This window comes from Leptidea sinapis, chromosome 1, assembly GCF_905404315.1.
Source record: "Leptidea sinapis chromosome 1, ilLepSina1.1, whole genome shotgun sequence".
In the NCBI taxonomy this organism is placed as follows: domain Eukaryota; kingdom Metazoa; phylum Arthropoda; class Insecta; order Lepidoptera; family Pieridae; genus Leptidea; species Leptidea sinapis.
This window is the reverse complement of record NC_066265.1, coordinates 16366925-16385947: the sequence shown is the minus strand read 5'-3', so window position 1 is coordinate 16385947 and position 19023 is coordinate 16366925. Positions and strand designations below refer to the sequence as shown.

Here is a 19023-nt window from a genome sequence, read left to right as displayed (position 1 = left end):
ATACATACAATTTGAAATAGATTCTTCTATCCATTATTAGTGAAAATACCGCACCAACATTTATATGATAAACGCACCTGGACAATGACCTGAATGAAAAACTTCGATTGCTCCAAACCAATGAAATTAACCATATTTTATTTTTTTTGAAGAGGAGGTAATCCATAGCTTAAGATAGCTTTTCGGCGAAAACTGATGCGGTTCACAGCCGCGGCGGGTCACCCGACGGGACTCAATCGCGGGCCGGCTGTGGACTGAATCGGAAAAAGAATAGTTTTATTGAAAAACTATATAAATATTATATTATATATACTAGCTTCGCGGCTCAATGGCAGCTATTTCGGCCAACGGATCAGCCTAGCTATCCAACGCGGAAAAGCTGATAGTTTTAATTTTATTTAGTAATCTAAATATAGTTATAAGATTAATTGTTTTAGTAAAAGTTGTAAATGTTATTTGAAAAACTAATTACAAAAGAATAGAATATCTGTAACCTACGCATGTATTTGTGTTGTGTATATCATTGTATTACTTTTAAATTAATCTCTATTAACAGAAGAGCGTCTGTCACGTCAGCTTACTAGCAATATAAGACTGTATGGATTCAATACAGATTTTTTTTAATTTCAAAAGTGACAATTCATTCTAACCTCCTACTGCTGTTACTGCTATAAATAAACATTATTTATAGTAATATCTCATTCGGAAGTCAGTCGGAAATTATTACATTTTTTTATGAAAATAAGGCACGAGACGATCAAGACGTTCAGCTGATGGTAACTGATGCGCCCTGCCCATTACAATGCAGTGCCGCTCAGGATTCTTGAGAAACCCAAAATTCTGAGCGGCACTACAATTGCGCTCGTCACCTTGAGACATAAGATGTTCAGTCTCATTTACCCAGTAATTTAACTAGCTATGGCGCCCTTCAGACAGACACAGTAATATTTACACATTACCGCTTCACGGCAGAAATAGGCACCTCCACCATGCTGTGCAAAGGAGCCTCCCACGCCATAACGACGCCTGCTGACTGCCACATCCAATATTCTCCATAAAACAACAAAGCATTGTATTTCTGCTCCATCAGCTTCCATCACTATCGCCAGCATGGAAGCAGAACCCCACATGTATAATATACCACGGTGCCTCCGCCAATAAATACAATGTCCTTATTCTATGATGACCCCCACTTTGTTGGTCCTAGGTACTACGACTAGCTAGGACCATAGACTGTAACGCCTATAGGTCATTTGCTGACTAAGAACTCCAAGGGCCAGCAGCTACTTTATTTATTTATGGTGTATGTGAATGATGCAGCTACTGTACTCAATAACTTTTTCATTAATTGACATTTACTTTTTTGACTTTCTCGTGTAAGACATTGACTATTTGACGTTTGAGTGTGTCTGTTGCATCATTTTACATTTTACATATTATATTGTAATTTGAAATGATTTGTAAATCGATGTAGGTACTTAAATGTAAATCTTGATATAAAAGAGGGGCAATGAGTTTCTTGCTACTTCTTCTCATTAGCTCAACCCTTTACGAAGTAGCGGTAGATTCAATAAGAATTTTTTTTTTTATTCATACGTGTCATTTCCGTGACCTACGTGAATAAACTGATTTTGATTTGATTTGATTTACTATATAAAAAAAAATCTCACAACAAAGTAATGTAACTATCACTAAAATGTAAGTAACCTATTGTTTTGTATAAATTCTATTGCCACTTATTTTGTGATATAAAACAAATCAACCCTAATCGATATTTGTCAAAATATCCAAAATATTTCCTCAAATTCCCGTCCCTTGTACAATTATCTGCGAAACGTGTCCCGAATATCAAACGCGAGTCGCGACTCATCCCACTCAATATGAACTCAACGAAAAGTTGCCACATTTTATTATTCACCGTGCGTTCGCTTTCTAAAGTCAGAGCCAATCAAAGTAGATAAAAAAGTGAGCATCGCCGGGGTCCTTGCGCATGGTAGCAGCAACAATAGAGAAGATTCTACTACTAAAACCGAACAAAAACACACCAATACAATAAGGATTGGTGTCCGCTGCGCTCCAAGTAGATACCGCAGGCGTAGTCGCAATGTGCGGCAACTAATAAGTAGTATTAGTGTAGGTGTAGACCCAATGTGTACTCGGGCCAGTTTCGAACAATGTGTGACGTTGCCGTGCCACGTGTTCTGTTAAACTTTACTAATAATTGAATTTAAAATGCCAGGTTGCGTAGTAAAACTCGGTAAAATTAATAATACAAGAAATATGGAAGACACTGGGATTACATATCATCCGTATGTATTTTATTAATTTAAATGAAAAATAACACGAAGCGTATGTTACAAAATTTGAAAGATGCCATTGAGTGTCAAGATACCACGCACACAAGCATCTAATAGTTGCCGTAATAAAAAGCTATTGTTCTAAGGTAGTGCGATAGTTGGAGCGCAGGGGAGACCAATCCTTAATCTACTCGTTAGTCAATAACCTAATGTCTTAAACAAAAAGACATTTTCGCGGGATTTGTGAAAAACTGATTTCACGGTGAGCTATAACTACACCAATAAGTACCTAGTAGGTTTTGTTTCCCATAGAAATCTTCCTCGCAATAAGATTCATATAATATGTTGGGAACGGGAGCGAAAACGGGAACCGGAACTGGAATAGGACATGAGATAATCTTCAATTCCAAAGTTGCTTATTATATTTAAAAACCCTTTATCTACGCGGACGAAGTCGCGGGCATCAGTTAGTATAAACTATGTATATAATATTAGGTATTAACAATAAAAAAGCATTTAGCTGTAGTGCGTAGCAGGCCCTAAAGTTACGAGTAACTCAAAATTGCGAGTAACTGAAGCGAAAGTGAAGCAAACATTGAAGCGGCGTCTGAATGGATTACGTTTTATTTTTTACGTCTACCCCCAATCCTTTATAACAGTTTTATATTGCTAAAGGTCTTGATCCCGTACCTACAAATTGAAGTTTACTCTAAACGTGGGTAAGAGGAATGTTTATAAATACATTATTAAAATTGCAGTAAGATGTTTTTGCTGCAATTACTGTAATAGTTTGTACCTATGTATGACTGAGGCCAAGATATCTATATATCTATAAAAATGAATTGCTGTTCGTTAGTCTCGCTAAAACTCGAGAACGCCTGGACCGATTTGGCAAATTTAGGTCTTGAATTATTTGTGGTAGTCCAGGGAAGGTTTAAAAGGTGTATAAATGTTGAAAAATGCTGCTAAATTTAATAAAAACAAAAAAAATGTTTTTCCTTTGATGTGTCCATACATAATTTCTATGAGAGAATTTATTGACGCACAGTTTGACAGTTCTGCTGTGAAACAATTTCATTACGACAGCAGGGTGCATAGTTTACGAAGTAATTTTTGATGTCATGATATATTACTGACAAATTCATATAAAAACATTATTTTATACAGAACAACGTCTGTCGGGTCAGCTAGTATAATATAGATATAGCAACGACGAAACAAAATAGAGAAAGTGAGTGTGGCGAAACAAGTGACAAAAGGGGAGACCTTTAAGCCAAGTATTTTTTAAGGCACAAATTTTCACTTTTCGATCGTCTGTATTTTCACTAGTTGACTGATTGTCCATAAATATATAAATCGTTGCCACGGTATTTTTTACGTATTTGCATAAAGCACTATAGCACATTTTGTTTTTGAGCAAATCACACAAGTCTTAGTGGCGGTGTGAGACGTCACTAACTTGTAATTCTATTATTAACTAGCTGACCCGCCAGACGTTCTGTATATTATGATAAATTAAATAATGCCCTTTATGAATTTGTCAATAATATTTCATAACATCAAGAATTATTTCCTATCATGTGCTCCGTTTAAGTTGTTATAATGAAATTGTTTCACAGCAGAACTGTCAAACTGTGCGTCAATAAATTCTCTCATGGTAAATATGTCCATACAAAGCAAATATTGTAAATAAGAATAATTGTTTTAGATTGTAAATTTTCTCCCACAATGACAACAGCCACTTCGTCAATGGTGGGTGAGATAAACCTCCTTGTCTGTTCACCGGCGGGTGTTTGGTCATCTCGAATGACAATATTATTGCTGTTTGATGTGCACGAACTCATTGCATTCAAACCTATGTATTTCATTGGCACTCACTGAAGAATTCTGACATAGCAATACGACTATTTTCTTGATCTGTCTCTTTCTGGTCATCATTGCGGTTAGCACGTGAGGTAGCTCTTCGCACATTTTATTGAGAGCGACGACCTGAGTCAGGTCGTCTTCTCCTCGGCATCGTTGATTGTAATTAATCAAAGTGAGTAAAGTTTTTACGCACTTAGCAATAAAGTGTCACTATCACAAAAGATCAACAAAATAAATAGTAGTTAAAAACAACTAAAAACGCGCTTTTTAGTTTGGTTTATTTATAAAAGTGTGTTTATTTTAAACAATTATTTGCATTGCTGTATTAAAAATTCTCTTTGGTATTCGAATATTGCCTAGTATTAGATAAATAAAAGCTAAAATTAAGTTTCGAAAAAAATCGAATTAGTCATTCATTTTAAACTATTTTGAATTTGATTTCTGAAGCGACGGGGGACACATCAAAGGAAAAACAAAATTGTTGTTTTTTATTTAATTCCGAGCATATTCATATTTATTCACCTTTTAAACTTCTCTGGACTTTCACAAATAATTCACAACCAAAATTAGCCAAATCGGTTCAGCCTTTTTTGAGTTTAAGCGAGACTAACGAACTTTCGAACGAAATTCATTTATATATATATGTATAGATTATAAATGAATTCATTTATATGTATAGATTATTAATTCACTGGCAATACTAGTCTATGAAAAATTAACATTTTTTGAACACTTGAAGAAAATATGGTTTATGTCAGCGATCTCGTCATTACAGAAAGTTAAAATATTGCTAGTTATTATTTTCGTCTTGCGAAGTGTGCGGATGCAAAGTTGTGACCATATCGTAATCTGTTGAATGTGGTAATGAACTCACGGCTAGCTATATCCAGCTCATTCCAGTGTCTTCTCGGTAAATCCTCTTGGATACTTCCATACCACTTTCCTTTACATTTTGGATCCTCTTTACGAAGTACCGGACCTGTAATGGTTATAGACGAATGGTAACTAGAACCGGCCTGATCAATGGTTGTACGCGTACTGCATCTCTACTATACATTGGTAATAATGGTTAAAATGGTTACTCGGGCTGGGTTGTAATGGTTATTGGTAACTGGGACCGGCCTGATCAATGGTGACGCATACTGCCTTACTGAAGGCAACACATGGTTATAAATAATAAATTTTATCTCCTAAGCAATATTTGTGATATAATGCTGTTCAATGGATTTACTTCGAACAGTCAGCCACATATTTTAAGGAGATATTTACATTGTAATAATAATCAGTCATAAGAACATGCACCACAGTTCTGACATCAAGAGCGGTGACCCCTTCATAAGAAATATGGTCACTGTGGGCAAACTATTCTGTTTAGAAAAAAATTATATAAGAAACTTCAATATCATTTTTGAAGACCTATCCATAGATACGTATTGGCTTAAACATCTACTTACCAAGTTTCAATAGTAGAGTTCTTATAGTTTCGGAAAAAAGTGACTGTGATATACGGACGGACAGACCGTTCCATTTTATGCCATTTGGCTACGGAACCCTAAAAAACAGAACATCTAGAACCTACTGACAGTTCTCACAAGTCACAGTAATAGTGTTCTGTGCACAAGCCTCAAACTTCAAAGTCGCAAGCAGTATCAAGTGTCATATGTCACTAATGTCAATGTAGTATGTTGTTAAATACCGATTATTTATGATAAATACTAAATTGTTTCATATTTATGACAAAATTCTGTTTTTATGTTATTATTGAATTAATATCATTAATATTATCTCAGTAATGGCTGGGAAGATCAACAAATTCGAGACGCCCAGCTCTGCCAGCTCGGATAGGTAATGCATGTATACATTTAACCTTATTGTTTATTTGCACAGCTGTGTCGTGTCAAAATAATTTGCGCTTCAAGGGTTTTTCAGTGTGTTTTGAGCAATGAGAAGATATGCAAGCCGTAGCATAATCGTATTTCTAATTAAAACAGTTTAATATAATAAAATCGTGGAATACAGTCTGTAAGATAACCTATGAATACACGCAGTTAATTTTATTTTTAGATTTCTTAGTACATTGGCTTGTAACATACTGTAAAATCACGCCTGGCGCAGGACACGTGTCCGGAAAAGTCAATAGAACAATCAAAATATTCTCAACATCACATGAAAAGTTCTACAGAAGAGATGGATCAAAGTTGTGTGCTTTACAAGAATGTGTAAGAATTTTTTAATTCAAATATAACATTTTTTTGTATCTAAAAGATCGCAAATAAGGTGTAAACAATAACATGGAATAGAATATAAATTGATATGTCCTTGAATGATAATCAAAACATATATTTCACATTAGTTATGTATGATTATCAAAGATCACAATGATAACATTTATTTTTCTGATAACATTATTTTTACACTTTTTGGTGTATATGTACTAAGAGTAAACAATATTTGCAATTCTTGGATAAATAGTTAACTAAGACTGATTGAGCATTTTATTAATATATTGTTATTAAGGTAACCTTATAATAATATGATTTGTTTATCTGGTGGCTAGTCACTGTCTGTTCATTTAGTGGTGGAGATACCTCTTGAAGTATTCTCTGTTAGCTGTACACAGTAAGCATTAACATAAGTACATAGGTATTTAGTCTTACTATTGAAGGCAATAATAACCACTGAAGTCATTTATTATGAATATTTTCTGGTACTGCCAAAATAAAATCTAGCCAGATAATATACAGTAAATATTATTATAATGGTATTTTTTTAGATAATAATATTTCTGTCATGTCCTTAATTTTCATTATATTTAATTTATATTAAAAAATTTACATTTCTATCAAACAAAACCTGAAGCAGAGCTTTCACTGTCTGAGTACACTTGTCTATATATCTAATTGATCGGACAGCCTGGGACTAGATTGTTATTATTTTATAGCAATAGAAATGACTGTACAATATTGTATATTTTTATTGAAAAGAGTGCAAAAAAAGAATGCTGGGAGAGTTTCTTGCGCCGCTTCTTCTCTCTCAGAGTGCCATTTGTTTCCGAAGCGGTAGTAGTATCTAGTAGTTATTAGAAATGACATCAAAACGAATTCTAAAGGAATAAATTTTGAGAAAATAAATGCCTTTTTATGCCTTGGACCAATTGCACTCATACAAGTTACATAGGTGGTTTTGCAATAAATATCCAGTGCACTCAGAACATGTGTTTAAACACATTACAAGTCCATCCAAATCTGTGAAAAATCTACCTCAAACTTTCATAAAACAGACATATTATTACTATGTACTAGTAGAATAAATGAATGTAACTATAATTAGTGTAAATGATTATAAATAAGAGAAACAAGTATTATGTAATAGTTATTATATACCTTCGTATTTAGGTAATATTATCTGTATCAAATATTAATCAATTGTCTGTTAAATTTGATTTTTTATTCAGAACTAAATAATATATATAAATTTCTAGATGTACAGTATTCATAAATACAATTAATATATAAATCTAGTAAATGAAATCAGGATTTAGTTATAAAATTAATCTGATTACATTGCAGACATTAGGAGACATCCGAAAGTCATAAGAAATCTGATAAAAAGTTTAAATAAATAGTGTATAATGCATCTGTTTATCCAATTAAGATAATAATACTTGCAAGTGGCTGACAATCTCAGATCCGTGAATAAGTTTATAATGAATGACCATGACCTTCTTTTTAATTATTTCAATGTAAGCTGATCAAGGCTAATTACTTTCTGTGATCATTTAATGTGTCTAGATTCATTGTTCAACACTAGTCGGTTGGGTTGAGTTGGGAAGTCTTTTGTTGGGGGATGTATATGCTTCTACAATATGATCCCAGAAAATGTACAAAACAAGTGTGTTACGAAATTTAAATGAATTGTTAAAAAACGTTTGTGTGTCAAAGGTTATTATAGCATAAACGATTTTCTTAATGTCACCGTGGACTGGGAATAAAGCGAACACCCTCAGCCAAAGCCTCAAAAAAAGCCCGCTGAGTTTCTTGCATCCATTCTTCTCAGGTCTGAGGCAGTCTAGTTAGTAGTAGTAGTTTTTGACTTTCAATAAGTGATTTTAAATCCTATTTTGAATAAAAATATTTGAATTTGTTAACTTGTTTTTAATTATATGGAGTAGGAGAGGATAGTGAGCATATGGCTTCTTGACTTGACTTTTTTTCTTGTCATTTATATCTGTATCTCTTTTGTCAGATGGAGTTATCCCATTGAATAACATCCTTATTACAATATTATCTCTGATTGCTCATAATGCTGATTGCAAGACATTATAAGAAGAAAAAAAGTAAGATTTTCTAGACTCTCTCATTGAATTTTCTTGATTATGTCTAGGTCCTTCTTTTATCTTTATCTTGTAGAGAAATAGTTTCTTGATATATTATATAGCTTAGTAGCTAGTGATCCTGCCTACTGAGCTAGAGGTGCCCGATTTGAAACATGTGCAAAGATTTATGTGGTGAATATATATGCTCCTTTCCTAGTCATGGATGTTTCTACCATACATAACACAGGCTTATGTCTAGTTTGGGGCAGATAATCTGTGTAAAAGTATGTTAATTTTATTACATAAATATTATTTATAGACCAGAGATTTATGTCCAAACAGCCAGCTGGGGTTTTGAACCTGTATAGTTGCAGTTCTTTTGGCTTTGACATATTGAGTCAACCTTTTATCTATGTGGCTGATGGTGTTTAGCCATTATTCAAGTTTATCATAGTGTACCTGTAGTATTTCTGAGACTTTTTGACGCATTTTCGATTTTTCATTCAATTCATTTCATTAATGATAGCCATTAATTATAAAATATGTTGTCCTGTGAATATGTAATTGGTATTCAATACAAAACTCCCTTGGTATCTGTTTTGTTATTGTTTTAAAGTTAGCTGTAAGGCCGGGTTCCCACTATGCCGGACCGGCAGATTTAAAGGCTCGGTAAAACTGCCAGAAGTGCTAATGGCTAAAGAAGTGAATACTGAATGTAGTATAGGGCCCAGTTTATTACCTTGTGGCACACATTGTACAGACTTAATTTCTTCATATAAACACAGGTTAGATCTTAACATATTGAAGAATGACTTTGTCAGTATTTCTTTCCTCTGTATACCAGCACATTACACCATACCTAATCAAAAGCTTGCACACAGAGAAAAACTGTGGAGCAATATCCTCTTTAAAAAAAATCCCTTATTTTATGTGCTATTCTATGAACATGTTCTACAGTTAATTGCTTAGTTCTGAAGCCAAATTGGTGTTCTGGTATGACCTTGAACTCTACAGTTTCAACCTTGCTAGGACTAGCTTCGATATTATTAGGAGTAAACTGATTCGTCTATATATTATTATTAATTTACTTTTTCATCGCCACCATGAATGTCTGTGACCTTCCGAGGCTTTGGGAAATAAAGCAGTGATATTAAACAGTACCTTTACTTAATTAATTTGAGGTTATGCTAGTGGTTGTATGGAAGTAAACTATTCCTCTATAGGTTTTAAATATATTTTGTATGCAGAAAACTTTATCTGCGATATTTAAATCTGGTAGGGTATCCTGTTTTATTTATAGCTTAACATGTGTATAATGTATATCCTTTTGAGAGAGGGGAGAGACTAAACTGGCTGACATTTATTTGAAATATATTTATGGCCTTCAGTTATTCACACTTTTCTTAATAGATACTATATAGATAGATATAATACAATACATGTGAATTTTCCCTTTCGCAATTTCCTTCTGCCATTTTCAGTAGAAAAGAATTCAGACAAATTGGTCTGAAGGGCTTAAGTATTATATAGTCGTAAGTCATTTGTTTTAAAAAGTAATTTTATATCTATGTCTAATGCTATACAGTATTCATAAACATAATATTTGCAATTTAATAATGAAATGAAGTCTGAAAATTTTTGGATGAGAAAGAGATTATAAAGGGAAGTTATACTTAAAAATTAATAAAAATAAAATGGATTTCTGCATTCTCCCAAGCCTAACAGGAATAACAACAGTGGGTATAACGAGATGAACTCTACTTACAACAAAATGGTTAGTAGTAATAGTATAAAACCTACCCAGGGGAGAAGAGAGAGAGAGATAAAATATCACATTGAATTACTATTGCTACAGATAGAAAAAAAAGGGACAGGCTTTATCCTGTGGGGACCTGTGGCGGATTTACAGAATTGCCGCCTGTAGGCTATTAAAAATTTGCCGCCTCTAAATTTTGATATCAATTTTCTATCAATAAAATTCCAACCTTATTATTTGTGCTCCATCGTTCTCGTTACATAAACTTTTCCCGTTTGGTTAGTATCATCGAGCACTATGGTACCGTGTTAGATTCTTGATTATTTTTACAGCAAAGTATTATCAAAAAACATTATTTTATGCAAAAAATATCTCAATCATGTACCACTTTTAAAGTTAGCTGTAAGGCCGGGTTCCCACTATGCCGGACCGGCAGATTTAAAGGCTCGGTAAAACTGCCGGAAGTGCTAATGGCTAAAGAATATATATGAAGCTGTTCACATTATGCCGGATCCGAAAAAATACCGAGCCCGGCAAAAAAATTTTTACCGAGCGTTTTGTCACTGCGAAGTGCCGGTTAAACCACCGGACCGGAGTAATTTGAACGAATTTGCGGCGGTATCTGTCCCCCGCTCGCCCCGCCGCGCCGTTTTCCCCTCACGTGATTCGGCTCGTATTTTCTGATAAAAGTAGACGTGTAGCTTGGACATTCAAGCAGAAACGTTAATTACGCTTGTCCAAGAGAGATCTGTGGGATAAGACCGAAGAAGATCCGGGATACGGTGTAATGTGAACATTCTGTCCGGTTTCCGTCAGATCTACCGGTCCGTCATAGTGGGAACAGGGCCTAAGGGAGCTCCAGCGTTTACCTTTCCTTGACTTAAAGTCGATCGTAGGTAGTTCTTTACTCTTTTCAAGCAGGAGAAGGCATAAAAAGGCTTTTATTTTCTCAAAATTGATTCCTTTAGAATTCTTTTTGATATCATTTCTTATACTACTAGATACTACTACCGCTTCGGAAACAAATGGCGCTCTGAGAGAGAAGAAACGGCGCAAGAAACTCTCCCTTCTTTCACGTGCGAAGCTTCTTTCACGTGAACAATTTGTTGCTGGTGTAAAGAAAATACGAAGAAAGAGCCATACGAAGTACTATATCCAAGTTTGGATAAATGTTTATTAGATTCGGTTCTCGCAGGAATGAAGACAGACTTTTTAATGATGATCCAAAAATTGGTTTTATTGAAATTCTTACAGACGACATCCCCACTGGGGACCAGATAGTAATACAACATAAGTTATTAAATGATAGTTAAAATAGTAAGATTTCGTAAATTCGTAAGTGTGGAAAATAAAGCTTAATAAATGATTATGTTACTACATGGCTCGGGTGAAAGAGCCAACATTATTGTTAAATTAATACCTGTTTCTAATTTATCATATAATTACTTTTATCATTTATCGAGTCTTGGATTAAACAAAGCATTTTATAAATAATTTCACGATCGAGCTGAGTTGCTAGTTTTTCGTTCCATTTTTCTTAACAAATAAATACTTGTTGCAGTGACTCAGAGTTGGCGCTGGAGATAAGTGAGCAGGTATTCCTGGATGACGAAGACTACTCCAGGGCGCCGGCCTCGCCCACCACCGTGCCCAATGTCAGACCTTACAGGCCACCCTCCACAGGTAATCACTTTTGCCTTATCCAAACTATCCCTTAATGTATAAGCAAATTACTCTCCGGATAATAAACATTATTAACTGGCCCTACCTACTAGAAAAATATCTGAGTGAAAGTGTATTGCCGAACAAAACAAGATACATAATAGCTTTAAGGGTAAATGTATACACTTTTATAATAAAGTCCCTAATAAAGTTATTAAAAAATGACTCTTGTAAATCCTACTACTCCACAGCTTAGATATTGTAAGTGATTGCACAGCCTGGGACTAGATTATGATTATTTTATAGGAATAACAATGACAGTACAATATTTTATTAAAAAGAGAGCTGGGAGAGTCTTGCGCCGCTTCTTCTCTCTCAGAGCGACATTTGTTTCCGAAGGTGGTAGTGTTAAAAATGGGATCAAAAAGAATTCTAAAGGAATATTTTTTTGTTGGCAATGCGTTGAATTTGTATTCTGTTATTATTTACGCGATCTACTATCATCATCTTGGTCTTAATTCTGTTGATGGCCAGTCCGAATTCAAGGCTGGTGACTTAAATAGGTAATGTCTGTAAAACACATAGGCACTAAATAACCCATTGTGCGCGAAATATCAGCTGTATTACTTCTACTAAAAGCGAAAAATTACTTCTCAGCACAGGCTAGCATTTATCGTAAGACAAAATTTATGAACTTCCCCGTTTATTTAATATAGGAATTATTTTTATGACAATAAGGGACGAGACGAGCAGGACGTTCAGCTGATGGTAATTGATACACCCTGCCCATTCCAATGCAGTGCCGCTCAGGTTTATTGAAACACCCAAAAATTCTGAGCGGCATTACAACTGCGCTCATCACCTTGAGACATAAGATGTTAAGTCTCATTTGCCCAGTAATTTCAAGCTACGACGCCCATCAGACCTAAACACAATAATTCTTCCACATGACTGCTTCACGGCAGAAATAGGCGCCGTTGTGGTACCCATAATCTAGCCGGCATCCTGTGCAAAGGAGCATCCCACTGGGAGGAGAAACATTATGTGAAAAATTATGTCAAATAAACGTACCTACGCCTGAATTGATAACTGAAAACTGGTGGCGTGCGAAGAATAGAACCTATTATAAGGGACCAGTGATAGACTGCCAGTTATGCTTGTCCTCAGGATCCAACATCCTCAAGTCTCCTCGCGCGCGGCGCGTGCGCACCACGTCCATGTCGCGGCCCAACAAGAAGACCACGGCGGAGAGCATCCTACACGCTGACCGGCGCACCATCTACACGGCTGGCCGCCCGCCCTGGTACAACTGCACGGGCGGCCAGGAGGTGGAGCCCTTCCTCATAGGTACACACAGTCCTCCATTTGGCACGGTTCCCACATCCTTCCCTAGCTTTCCTTACATCGGACCTTTCATTGGCTCTTTAATCTTAATCCCAATCTTGAACTTCTTCTTTTCTTGATCTTAACCACTGGACATGAGACCCAAAAAGAATGCATGGAATCAACCAACCAATTTTCACGGGGTGAGGGGATCTGCAATTGTCAAAGTAGTGTTCGAAGCTCTATATCAAATAAAAAATTTCATTTAAATAAATACATTCAGGTACCTAATATAATTCATCCAAATTAAAACGAGTTCATGCGGAACTAATTTAGTTGATCAACTTGTTTTTCTCAACTAAAGTCGGAATATTTCACAAGAAATAAGATAATTTATATTATTAAGAGAAAAAATCTCGAAAAAATCTGATGGGTAAGTTATTCTTCGGAGACTCTTAGGGCTTGGAGCATATCTATGTTGCTTCTGAGGGAATTAACTTATCAGAGGATATTTCTGAAAATAAAAATGGCGTCCGAATGTGATGTGATCAATGTGTTATTGCCATATGATTTAATTTTGTGGAATTGTATAATTGTTCTTATATAACTGTCATTTTACCTACAATAAAAAATACTAACAATAATGATTATATTATGTTTAACATTTTAATATAATGAAAGATGTAAATGAATATATTGAAATTGACAAGTTCGGACGTATTTAATGACAGTGGCATTCAACAAGTGACTTGAAGCGATAAAAGTTGAAATGTTCCAAAGTTCTATCGAAACGATTTTGTTGAACCTCAGGCGATCTAGTAGTTGATCAAACAGCCTAGCACAATTCTTAGAAAAAAGCGATTCACTCGATTGTATCAAAATGTGCAGCCATTCATAGACGGCTATAATCTTGTAAAAAAATGGAGATAGCAGAAATGCACTACGTTTTAAGCAACTGTTTGCTTTCAAACTTAGCCGGATTATACTTCGTCTCCAATCGCCATACTGTAATTACTAATATTTAAATTTTTACTTAGGCAGTCCTGACATGAGTATTTACATCCTCTTTGTTGATCAACTAAAATCGCTCCGTATGAACGCGTTGTTACTCTAGGTTTTTCTTCTCATATCTATTGTAAGATGGTCTTAGTTACCAGGTCATAAAATCCCAAAAAAAAAATCTATTGTAAAATTGAACATCACTATTTCGTAGGTATTTGCGGCGCCAGCGCTTCCGGCAAAACCACAGTCGCTGCAAAAATAATTGAATCTCTCAACATACCCTGGGTCACTATTGTCAGCATGGACTCTTTCTATAAGGTACCTACTTTATATTAATGTTCTATTAGGGGACAAATTTTAGCATTTTTGTCCTGTCCCATGCCAGGTACGGTCATCTATACAGGTTTTTTATTTATTATATCTTGTTCTTAAATCTTAATGTATCCTATCCTCAGTAATAGGAAGTAGCAATGCGAGGAAGACGTTTATAAATATTGAAAAGCTAATAAATAAATAAAATGTTACGAAACGGCCTACATGGCAGTACCAGTCACAATTTATGGAAACACAAAATTGTGACTATATGAGACATAGATGTCAACGGTGCGACGGTCATTGGTGCTGCAACCATGGTGCCTGGTCTAGGATCATCTGGCGTCCAAAGTCTGGAGTAGGCTTGATGACAGTATATAAAATAGTAACCATTGTTTATAAACATCATATCGATGTTTTTTTTAAATATCCAATTAACCATCCCCACCATCTGGATGTGTGCCGGTACTAGACAGTGCGGTTTTCGAGGAGCTTTTCACGTACTACAAAGCTGTAGAATGAGCTTCCTTGTGCGGTGTTTCCAGGATGATACGACATGGTACCTTCAAAAAAAGCGCGTACACCTTCCTTAAAGACCGGCAACGCTCCTGTAGTTCCACTGGTGTTGCAAGAGAATGTGGGCGGCGGTGATCACTTAACACTAGGTGACCCGTACGCTCATTTGTCCTCAATGAATGTAGCGACATTAAGAACAATATCAATGCATCTACCACATGTACAGCTATAGTTTAAGTTACTAAATGACTGTCTTCAATCAGGTTCTCAATGAGAAACAACACCAAGCGGCTGCCCGCAATGAATACAACTTCGACCACCCCGACGCGTTCGACATGGAGCTGCTGGTCAGCGTCCTGCAGAGGCTGCGGGAGGGCAAGAAGGTGGAGGTGCCCATTTACAACTACGTCACGCACTCCAGGGAGAATCGAACGGTTAGTTAACTATCGGTGTCTGTAGACTTCTCATGAAAATGCTCTCCCTGTCTTCTCACCCCCTATGTGAGGGCAGAAGGAGGGAGTCAGGGCTGAGCCCACATACCAGTATACCCTGACGCTTCTTCTCCCAAAACGTTAAGAGATTCTTTGGGTAAAGGCTCTCACAATTCCATACAACCATTCGTATAGCATGGGTAAAAAACTTCAATAGCATGTTTCGAAACTGGTACAGCGCCATATAGTTTCACACTTATAAACTACACAGTTAAGTTAACATAATACTTACCAGTGTCTCAAGTTATTTGGAACCACCATCCTTTTTATTTGTTATAAAATGCTGTTACTAGTATTGTTTATGTTATGTTTGGTTGCAGGACTGTCATAAAAACTGATGACCCAATGTTGTGGGTAAAACTAATGAGTTACTGATATTGGTTTGTGCAGAAGACGATGTACGGCGCTAACGTTATTATATTCGAGGGGATCCTGGCGTTCTACAACGCACAGGTGCTGCAACTCCTGGACATGAAGGTGTTCGTGGACACCGATGCGGATGTCAGGCTAGCGCGAAGGCTGCGGAGGTGAGTTAAATAGTACCCAATATCCTATCTAGAGATAGAGATAAATTACTACAGTAGAACTGTCAGTAATTAGCTGTCAATAATCTGAAGCTGTTCCAATATACCCGATAAGTCATTCCTATCGCCTTATATTGGGACGCGTGAATTGAAATTTCCATACAAACTTCTATCGCTGGTAAGCTATACATCCTCCCATTGACAGATAGCGTGTACGGATATGGTGAGTTACTGTCGATATGTTTATTGGGACAGAAAAGTCAACGATAGTTACGATTTTTATCTCAAGTAGGCCACAACCGGAGATAGACTGAATATTGAGAACGGCCGTTAGCTGATCGCTGTTAGCGAATTAAATTTATTCGCATAAATTTCATACATATTTTCTTGTTATAGGTCTTTTCTAATAAAAATACATGCTTACCTTAAAGTAAACATTTCTTTTTTTTATGAAATAAGGGAAGAGACGAGCAGGAAGTTCAGCTGATGGTAATTGATACGTCCTGCCCATAATAATGCAGTGCTCTCAGGATACTTGAAAAACCCTAAAAAATTCTGAGCGGCACTACAACTGCGCTTGTCACCTTGAGACATAAGATGTCAAGTCTCATTTTCCCAGTAATTTCACTAGCTACGGCGCCCTTCAGACCGAACATTACTGGTTCATGACAGAAATAGGCGCCGTTGTGGTACCCATAATGTAGCTGGCATCCTGTGCAAAGGAGCCTCCCAATGTGTTGATGTGGTGGTTTATGGGTGCAGGGACATTGTGCAGCGCGGGCGAGAGCTGGAGGGAGTACTTCACCAGTACATGCGGCACGTGAAGCCAGCCTACCAGAGTTACATCGCGCCGAGCATGGCACATGCTGACATCATCGTGCCACGCGGCGGAGAGAATAAGGTGGCCATCTCGCTCATCGTGCACCACGTGCACAAACAGTTGCAGCTGGTGAGTGACTCTGACTGGAGCGACACATCTTCCACAGGGAGTGTTTGACACGCCACAAATTAGGATATCATCTCCAACCGTCTGGATGTGTGACGTTCTTCTTCAGTGAGTTTTTCAAGGAACTTTCTTGCACGTATAACGAAGCTGTGGAATGAGCTTTCTTATGCGGTGTTCCTGGAACGATTTGGATATAACTCAAGATCTTCTTAGAATAAGAACATTTTTCATGAAAATAAGGGTCGAGACGAGCAGGACAATGCAGTGCTGCTCAGGATTATTGACAAACACAAAATTTCTGAGTGGTACTACATCTGCGCTCGTCACCTTGAGACATAAGTTGTCAAGTCTCATTTGCCAAGTATTTTCAGCTTTCGCCCTTCAGACCGAAACACAGTAATGCTTACACAATACTGCTTCACGGCAGAAATTGTGAACCCATAATCTGGCCGTCTCTCTTTAAAGTCCTTTATTGAATATATTTGAATTTGTTTTTGTATCTGAATCGTTATACTCAAAATAATTTAAAAATCGCAAAGGATACTGTACTCCTTTATGTCTTAGATGGGTAGAATATTCTTGGAGATCAATGTTTCAATCATTCAGATTGTATGGACCATTCAGGCAGTTGAGGACATTTGTTGCGCTAAACATACCTTTAGTTCGATTCCCTTCTTTAAATTGTGTAAAAGTTTTACTACAATTTCCTTGCATGTTTTAAATTATTTTAAATAATGCAGGAGAGATAAAAGGGCGTCTATAAATAAGTTGATGAGGTTTAGGCAAATATTCAATAGTACCACGCCTCCTTGCTTGTAAGATAATTTATCTACACCCATGCTTGAAATCCTCTATTAAATTGTAAAATATGCTTTAAGTTTTATTTTATGAGACTCGCTCGATCCTGTGGACAACCAGTGTAAACAGTTTTACAGGACTGTGTCTTATTTTAAGAAGAAACTGTATGCTTAAAATAAATAAAGATTCTAAAACAGTTAGCTTATTGCCAACATTAAAATACCCAATGTCCTAATAACCATTACATCATCCAAACGAGTGTTGTAATGAAATTTAGTACATTACATCACCCGTTTTCATAATAACACTCTTTTGGATGATATTATGGTTACTAGAACTGGCTTTTTTAATGTTAGCAGTAAGCTAACTGTTTCAGAATCTTTTATGGAGGATTCATATTATGGGTGTAGATAAAGTCTTGTATGCAACTGTTGATAATTAGGTATTAAAACACTCATGTGATACTATTATCACAACAAACCACATTCGTGTTTTAATACCCCTTATCACACAACAGTTGCATAAATAACTATTAAACGCTACCTTGTTTTTGTAATAGAAAATGTCAAATTATAAAAAATCCCTTTCGTGTTTTTGTTTGTTAAAATTCATATTGTTTTACATTCCAGCGTGGCTTCAAAGTTCGTGAGAAGTTGGCCATCGCTCACGTGGGTCAACCCGTGCCCGACTCTCTCTACGTACTGAAGGACACACCACAGGTGAATATAACCTTCACTGATGATCAGATAGCCATCAAGCAATATTATGTATATATTAGGGTGGCGCAAAAAAACGACTATTTTCTTCAAAATTTCAGAGTCAAAAAATGTTAATCCAATTAAATAGTCACTAATAAATTAAAAAAACAAGTATCAGCGACCTTTAAAAAATTCACATTTCGAACTGAAACTTTCAGGAATAACTTTTTTTGGTTTATAAAATTATGACGTAACGAGAAAAAAAAATTAAAGATTGTTTACTTTATTTGAAATTTTAAAAAAAAATGGAGCGACTCCTTAAGAATTTTTTTTTAAGCTGTCCTTTGGAGAGAGCTCTTAAAACATCAAAAACTAAAATTTTTTCACTCGAGACTTAAAAAAAAATAGTTGTTTTTTTGCGCCACCCTAATAAATGTGTATATATAGTTCACAATGTTATGATAAATACAATTCAATACAGTACGAATACAGAGTAGATCATGCCATCAGAATATAC

General features: G+C 35.9%; 2 protein-coding genes across 3 annotated transcripts in view; both read left to right on the top strand.

Annotated features, from left to right (window-relative positions):
- Positions 1–19023, top strand: part of LOC126965936 (netrin-1-like) — a 262688-nt gene that overhangs the window by 227551 nt on the left and 16114 nt on the right. The window lies entirely within an intron of this gene.
- The window catches only part of LOC126965960 (uridine-cytidine kinase-like 1), a 29288-nt gene continuing 16114 nt past the window's right edge, over positions 5850–19023 (top strand). The window contains exons 1-8 of one of the 2 annotated variants that reach the window (XM_050809798.1): positions 5850–6008; positions 11796–11917; positions 13064–13243; positions 14433–14539; positions 15313–15483; positions 15931–16067; positions 16827–17013; positions 18438–18527. In XM_050809798.1, the coding sequence (XP_050665755.1) occupies positions 5956–6008; positions 11796–11917; positions 13064–13243; positions 14433–14539; positions 15313–15483; positions 15931–16067; positions 16827–17013; positions 18438–18527 (1047 nt within the window). In that variant the 5' untranslated portion in view covers positions 5850–5955. Of the gene's footprint in view, positions 6009–6112; positions 6383–11795; positions 11918–13063; positions 13244–14432; positions 14540–15312; positions 15484–15930; positions 16068–16826; positions 17014–18437; positions 18528–19023 lie in introns of those variants that run through there. The other variant, XM_050809808.1, reaches the window with a different exon arrangement.